General features: G+C 50.6%; 1 protein-coding gene across 1 annotated transcript in view; it reads left to right on the top strand.

Moving 5' to 3' along the window:
• The first annotated feature begins 577 nt into the window (after window positions 1-577).
• The window catches only part of LMO4 (LIM domain only 4), a 16,677-nt gene continuing 9,132 nt past the window's right edge, over window positions 578-8,122 (top strand). Inside the window, exons 1-2 of the mRNA XM_052637215.1 lie at window positions 578-950; window positions 3,720-3,958. Of these exons, the coding sequence (XP_052493175.1) occupies window positions 3,723-3,958 (236 nt within the window). The 5' untranslated portion in view covers window positions 578-950; window positions 3,720-3,722. The remainder of the gene's footprint in view (window positions 951-3,719; window positions 3,959-8,122) is intronic.

Genomic DNA, 8,122 nt, shown 5'->3' with positions numbered 1-8,122 from the left:
CTCCCCACCTGATTCCGGCCCTTCCCCGCTCCAGTCTCGGCCCGCTCCTCCGCCCGGCTCTCTCCCCCGCCCCCGGAGTCTCGTTTCAGTCATCCCTTTGTCCTTGCCCGGATTGGCAGGTTTTATTATTCCGCCTGAACAATCCGGCCGCCCAGTGGCTGAGGGTCGCTGACGTCGGCGGCAGAGCCGGGGAGTAGTTGGGATTTTGCTCTGTCAGTAACACATGTGTAAGAGCCGCGGAGGGAGCGAGCGAGCCGGCTAGAGGCCAGCGCCGCCGCCGCCGCCGCCGCCTCCGAGCCGGGCAGCAGCAGCCCCGGCAGCGGCGCAGGCTCCGGCGCGCCGGGCCCCGCCGGCCACAGCTCCCCGCCTCCCGGGAGCACTCGCCCCCCGGCCGCCGCCGCCACCGCTCCCGGGGCTGTTGTGTCTGCGGCCGCTCCCCGGCTGGAGGTGCAGGAAGCTCGGCCGAGCCGCTGCCGCCGCCAGCAGCCCCGAGCGAGCGGGCGGGCGCGCGGGAGGGAGGCAGGCGGAGGAGGAGGAGGAGGAGCGCGGGCGGGGCGGGGGCCGCCGGGCGGGGGAATATACAAAGTGAAGCCACATTGCCAAACTTGCAGCAGCGATTGCAGCAGTTGCTGCCGCTGCGCCGCGCTGCGCGGGCCGAGGGCTCCTGCAGCTGCTCGCGCGGAGCCGGAGGCGGAGGAGAACGGCGAGGACCGAGACTGACACTTCTGCTCCCCGCCGCCCGCCACTTACGCGGGGCCCCCCAACCCAGCCTCAGAGCTGCGCGTTAAAAAAAGCGGCCCTTAGCCCCCTCCCCTTTCCTGCTTCTGCGAGAACATCCCCCCTCCCTCCAGCTCCGCCAGCCGAGGCGCCCCTTCCTTGGAAGCCGAGCGGCTTCGCTCGCATTTCGCCGCCGTCGCCTCTCGCAATATTGCAATATAGGGGAAAAGCAGGTAAGGGGACGGCTGGGGAGCCGCGGGCAGGGAGCGGGGAGAAAGAGGAGAGGGCCGTTTTGGGCCGGGGCTGTTTTCTTTGGCTTCCTTCCCTTGACCGTCCCAAATTGCAAGTAAACAATACGTCGGCTTAGATAATGCGCGAGTCTGAAACTACCGAGGCCGGCCTGCGAGCTAGCACGGAGGACAGCCCCGGGCCGCCAGCTTTGTAGCGGTTCCTGCTTACAAAAGGGTTCTTCTTGGAGATGGGTCTGTTGGAGACCTTGGAGGGGGGTGGGTGGGTATATTTTCAATTCCGAAGGGAAAGGCTGGATGTGCTATAAGGATTTAAGTCTGAGAAGTAGTGTGGGGGAAATAGTCACGACCCTCCACTCCACCCCCCCGCCCCCCACACACTATTTTTAAAACAGTGGCAGAAGGGATCTAAGTGAGCAAGATTGGGTATTGATGGTTCTTTTAAAAAATTCCTCTTGGCTTATAAGTCTTTTGTTCCAATCCAGAAGAAATCCGGTGAATCACCTAATTAAAATCAAGACATGAATTAAGCATCCATTTTTGTACTACAAATTGCCAGCGCTACGTTTGTCCCTCCCTTGGTCTCCATTAAAAAACACCAGAGACGTTGTTAAAGGGGGGCAGATTTTGCCTCTAGCTGCCAGTTCTGCTTTCTATTTCACTGACTATCCCAGGACCTAAATTGCTTGGCTATGTAATTACTAGAGTATAAGCCTATTTAACTTAAAAGCTTTCTTTCTTTTTTTTTCCCCAACTCTAAATGAAACTTGATGAGGGCCCGTCCTTAGTTATCAGGGGAGTCAGTTTCTGGTCAGTCCTCTTGATTCATCTCTTTTAGATTTAATCAGCATTAAGGTATTGCTTGTCCTTAAGAGCTTTAGCTAATGGGGTTACTGGATGCTTTTCTCAGTGTAGTGTTTCCTTTAAAAAAAAATACATATATATTTACCTCTCACCAAAGATGGGGGCGGGGAAGAGCTTGGAATCTCCTCCCTCCCTCTCCTCTTTTAAAAAGGAATTTGGAGCGATTAAAAAGGGGGGGGGGTGCGGGGGTTGTTTAAAGACCTAGGGCAGGAAATGCAGATTCATTTGGGTTAGGGCAAATTGTAACAAAAAGCAATTCCTCGAGTAAATGCATCAGATAAATCAATTTACATAAAGGTATGATGCATTCGGATAAATGCAATGCTAATGGGTTTTAGAGTGGTCCTGTTTCCAAAGTCTCAGGGTTTTGTTACAGCTTAATTGGTGCAGTTCTTATTCTGGTTTATTGTGCGGTCACTGGACACACGTTCCGGGACTCTTTCGGAGGAAATGTGTTTAAAATCGGCCTATTTAAGGAACCCGAGTCCTTGTTTCGTTCCCTTCCCCTCATATTTTTTTTTTCCTCCTGCAGTAGCCAAGTTGGGCTGGGGACAGGCAAAGTTCGCCCTCTCCCTTCTGAGGTATCAGCTGAATGTCTTGAGCAGATAGCTGGGAGCCTCGAGGGGAGCCCACACTCTCGGCTTACAGAGGACAAAGACAAAACAGGCTGCTTAATTGGCAGTAAATAACTTGATCTTTTTATAGAATAAGTGACTGGAGGAACACGAGGACTTTATTGGACTCAGGATTGGAGGCAACAAATTAATCGGTTTAGGCTAAGCTTTATAAATTGATTCCTATATTATACCCCAGTTGCTTCTCTCGTGACATTCATTAGAAAGATTGGGGGATTTTTAAAAGCAGTTTTTGGTGACTGCAGGACTGGCTCGAGATAACTTGTGCATCCTTTAACAGTTCCTTCTCGCACATTATCTGTAACGCACCCCTGGCTCCCCCCGCCCCTTTGGAGGAACAAAGCTTTAGCATTTAAATTGCTGATCAAGGGCAGATTAGTGAGACCAAAGTGGAGAGTGTTTGTATAGGAAGTTAACAGGCATCCTAAAGTTCAATGATCTATTATTCTTGCCTGTGTCCTGAAAACCCAGAGAAAACACTGATTGATCTTCAAAATGAAATGAGATTTGGAACAATAATGGGAGATGGCGGTCACCACAATGGCATGTGAAAGGTGCTGTTTAAAATACGAAAAACCAGTTTCGCAACTTTACCACCCCCCCCCCCCCCCCACACACACATGGTCTCCTCGCCTTCCCTCCCACCATCACAGTCTCCATCTCCCCTCTGCTGGTTCCTCCCTCCTTCCCTTTCAGAAAGCCGAACTATTTCCAACTTGTGAACTGCAGCTGCACTTCCCGGGGCAGAGCTCGGGAGGGAACGTGGCTCCGGCGGGGGCCGCCGCCTCCCCACTCCCCTCGGCGAGCGCTCTAGGCTCGGCGGGGCCCGGGGAGGGGCCGGGCGCGGCGGTGGGTGGGTTTGACCCTTATTTGCTGGAGGCGGGCTGCGGAGGAGGGGAGGAGGGGGCGGAGGCGGGGGCCGGGAGGAGGCGCCGCGAGGGGTGGAGCGCGCCGCGGAGCCTGGCTCTCGGAGTTTTGACAGTACCCAAGCTGAAATTGTCAGCGGCGGCGAGCGCTGGAAAGTTGAGAGGAGCTCGTGGCCCCAGAACAAAGCTTGAGAAAAGTAAACAGGCGGCTGCTGCCGGCAAGACTCCCTCCTTCTCTCTCCCCGTCTTCCTCCTTACCGCCCTTGCTCTGCTGCTTCCTTCCAGCAGCTCTGGGGGGGAACGGGTTCGCTCTCTAGCGCGGAGATTACTAACTTTTGCATCGCCCCTGTTTTGTCTCTCTCTCCCTGTCCGCTTCCCGCCCTCTGCAGACCATGGTGAATCCGGGCAGCAGCTCCCAGCCGCCCCCGGTGACGGCCGGCTCCCTCTCCTGGAAGCGGTGCGCAGGCTGTGGGGGCAAGATTGCGGACCGCTTTCTGCTCTATGCCATGGACAGCTACTGGCATAGCCGGTGCCTCAAGTGCTCCTGCTGCCAGGCGCAGCTGGGCGACATCGGCACGTCCTGTTACACCAAGAGCGGCATGATCCTTTGCAGAAATGACTACATTAGGTAAGACTTGGCTGCCTTTTCCCCAACACTGGCGGGCAGAGCGGTAGCAAGGCCACAGGTTACCAAGGATTTTAAGGAAAGGAACAGGGCACCTCTTGAGAATACACCTGAAAAACCTGGCTGGCTGAAATTTAAGGGGTTAAAGAAGCATGTGATAGTCTTCCAATTTTTAATGGCAGATTAATGGCGAAGGCCACACTAACTGAAAACTGCACATCTAGTGGGACTGGGCCGCTAGGTGTGCCAAGGTTGCTCACTCCCAGGACCAGGGTTTCAAGTGGTCAGCCCCAGTTGGACCCTCCACTAAAAATAAACATTTCTAGTGGGATTTAAGCTGCTGTCTTAAAGCAAGGTAGGGGCCCACACAGGAACTGGGAGACAAAAGATTGACTTAAAATTTTGTGTGGTTAGTGAGAAAAGATTTGCGGATGGTGATGGCTGATTATTATATTTACATAAGCATCTTAAACTTTCTTAAGTAGAAAACTGACTCATTCTTTGTGCCCCTTGTGAAAACTGCTGGTTACCTCTCAGTTTAAAGACTTGTCATTTTTCTTGTAGCAAAGGAACCCAAACAAAAAAAAAAGCTTAATGGTAATGTTTCTCTTTTTGTACTGTTACTTGGAGGCTGGAAATACTCCAGTGTTAGTGTGTGGTTTGTGATGTAAAATTTTGCAGTGCTTTCAATTGAGGAATGTTCAGATTTTGGGTTTTTTTGTTGTTGTTATTTGTATCACTGCCCTTGATCCCCAAAAGAGATTTAGGAAAAGAGGCTATAGAATTATACTAATCTTGCATTTTAAAGCAATGTATACGAACATTCATATGCCCATGTAAGCAGCCTTTTCCAACAAGTTTCAGTGCAATTAATGGAAAGAATTCAGGAGGTCAGGTGCCTATAGGATCTTTTCAGGTGAACTCAAGCTACTTAAACTCATTAATTTGAAAGGAGGCATTTGAAGGATTACACATTTAATTTGAGTAAATGGTTTGATAGACTGATGCACATGAATGCTTCTAGGAGGTGTTCTGTTTCAACATCCAGTAATTAAAAAAAAAAAAAACCCACGCCCACACGGTTGATATTAGAATACCGCTCACTTTTAAAAACTGCGTTCTATTTAAATTTCTGCTCTAAACTGTTTTCTTTATAGAGATTAGAACATTTTTGCTCTTTCTTCAATGTGGGTTAATCAATAGATGAGGTATTTTTTTGAAGTGTAGCTCTATTGTGATTCCCTCACTCTGGGTCTAAAACTGCAAAAGACCCCAGTGCAATATGGAGCTGAGTAGTATGGCTATGTTTAGTGCAGGGATATCATTAGTATAAAATGATGGAATAAGGTGACATTTGGTTTTCCAGTAATGTACTGGCCTTCTCAATCAGCCAAGTTAAAAAATACATATATAGATACAGGAAGGGGGAGGGCTTTTATTTTTAAATTAAGAGGGCAGCATTAATTTCATAAAGTGTTCTTTTAGAAATGTTGGAAAACCAGCAGGAGCATGGGTGTAATGCTTTCTTATCCTTCTTCCAAGCAATGCCATGAGCTTTGACAGTATTGTAATTAAATAGCAAAACTGTGGTAAGGAGGGTGACTTAAAAGGGGAAAAATTGACAGTGCTGTTCAGAAGCAGTGAATGGTACAGATTCATCTCTTCTCCATGTGCCTTCAGAAAACATTCTGATTACCACTAATTAAAAAGAAGATGGGTCCACTTGCATTCCCTTGGGACAAGTTTAGGCAAGTGGCTTCCTGGGAATCACTTCATTTCTTTCCTTATTCTTGGGAACAAATATCAATGCCCATTTGGTGTTTTTCTCTTGGCTTAATGGAGAAAGGAAGGATGTGTGCCCAACCCCAAGCTTTAATTAATTGAGCCCATATTCTCCTTTCCTTTCTCTTTTCCTTACTGAAAACTGGAACCATTGCTGGTGAACCAGAGGATACCCTGAGAACCTTAGATTTGTCCTGGAGAGGTGTTCTAGCTCAGTACCAAATTGATCCTTTCCTCACACTGCTCAGAGCTCAGCAGCAGCATCTCCCCCCTGCCCCTCGACTCCCCATTTTTAAGGGATCTCCATCTCCTAAGACTTCCTTCAGTGTTCCTTCCTTCTGCCCACCAAGATGCCAAAAGGGTGGGAAGGTGGGGAGGCGCGTGTTCCTTTCCCTGTCAGCTACTCCTTCCCAGCCTCCCCTCTGTCCACTTGTTGAAGGCGCTTTCAATTCTGCAATGACGGCCTCAATTCTGCAATGACGGCCGCTGAGGAGCAGGACTAATCCGCTCGCCAGCTACCAGGTGAAGGGGACTCTTCGGCTCTATGGCCCCAGCTGGGACCACAGAGCGATTTATTAAGGGGCTTTTAAACTGTCTGACTTTGAGGTTGTGGGTTTTTTTTTTTTTTTAAACAACCAAGATCTGGCTAAAAAGCTTCGGGAGAGCTGGGAGAGGCCCGGGGAGGAGGGGGTTGGGGGAGGAGGGTGCAGCTTTTCCCTAGTCCCTTGCCCCTGCGCGACCAAGTGTCGATTGGGCAGAACTGAACTTCTGCCTCTTCTCCCTCCCAAGATTTCAAATAAAGCCTTGCTGCAGCGAATCCGCACAATTAAAAGCTTTAATTAGTGGCTCCTCCATTTTCTTGGTTCTGATGGGCTTTATCTAATGAGATCTGGTCTCTGGCTTAGATCTGCTCCGAATGACGTGTCCGCAATGAATGAGAGCTGCGTCGCAAACAAAACATTTAATTAACAAAATTGGCCTCTAAGAGAGAGAGGGAAAGACGAGGAGGGGGTGAAGGGAAAGGAAGGGGAGGGTGGGTCTTAAAGGGGCCAACGCCGGCCAGGCCCGGCCACCTTAGAAAATTACAAAAGTAGGCGAGCCTTAGCAGCGCCCTTCCCCCTACTACCCCCCAGTTCCCGAACCCCCAGCTCAATCCTAGCGCCACCAAGTAGCTTCAGAAACTCTGATTCTCTTTCTTCGAGTCCTCCTTCTCTACCCCCACCTCCGGCCCGAAGACTGGCGAGGAAAGTGCAGCGAGAGGAGGAAGTTCGGGGAGATGGACGGGTGGGGCTTCAGGTCCTGTGAGGCGAGGAAACGCGCCGGAAGCCGGGTTGGCGGTTCTCGGCGTGCCGGGTCTCGTCCGCTCGCTCGGTCTACTGGGCGGGGGCCAGGCTAGGGGCCGGTGGCGCCCAAGGCCGCAGTGGAGGCGCTCGGCCGCTTGGCCGGTGCCTCGGGCCCGCGAGGGGGCGAGCGCAGGGCGGGAGCTGGACGAGTGGGTCGCGCTTTCTCTCCCTGGGCTCTGCTCAGGAGGTTCACGTGGCGCCCGCAGCCGCAGTGAGCGCCGCGCGGCCAGGGGTGGGGGCCCGGGGCGGGGGGACTGGTGCTGGTGGGTGGTGGAGGGTGTGTTTGGGGAGGGGGTAGCGTTAGGAACGGAGGCGCCGCCAGACAGCGAGTTCATTTCCCTGGTAATCAACAGCAAGCTGCTATATTCAGAGAATGCTGTCCCTTTAATTGAACAGGCTAGGTAATTAAATGGCACTTTTCCAATAGGACGTGCTAGGTAAATCTAATAGTTGGTTATTTAATATCACTTTGAAGTCTGCCCACTCAAGCACAATGACAGCACAGGAGCATGTGAACTATTAGCTAGGAAAAAAAAAATCCGAGGATCTCAAAAATTAATTAAATCGCATGCAATTTAGGGGGAACGTTTATCTTGATTTGTCATAACAGAATTAATTCAAGGCCTCCAATTCACTTGGGGGCAGATCTGTTACTCTGAATTAACCAAGCGTAATTTGGCTGATTTTTTTTTTTCTTCCCTCCCCTCTCTAACGCAGCAGTTGCGATTATTCACAGCCCCCCTCTTAAGTATCAATAGCTTCTGGTGCTTTTAAGGTGCTTGGTCTCTAGTTATTCCGAAGTATCTTTAATGGACTTGGCTCCAGGCATAATTTCTGGGTTGCATTTCTTTGTTACATTTAATATAGCTGGTGCAGAATTTAGATTAAATATAGGAACCTGCTGGAAAACCAATTGCATCTGGATCAGTAGCTGTGGATGTGCATTTTTTCTCCTAGATAGGTTGCTGATATTTACTTGCAGGTACAAATGTATAACTTTCAGCCACACTCTTAGAAATGCAGCTCTCCTTGCCTGAAAGCA

The sequence above is a fragment of the Budorcas taxicolor genome, chromosome 3, assembly GCF_023091745.1.
Source record: "Budorcas taxicolor isolate Tak-1 chromosome 3, Takin1.1, whole genome shotgun sequence".
NCBI lineage: Eukaryota > Metazoa > Chordata > Mammalia > Artiodactyla > Bovidae > Budorcas > Budorcas taxicolor.
The sequence above is the reverse complement of the archived record's forward strand: the minus strand, read 5'-3'. Positions and strand labels throughout refer to the sequence as shown.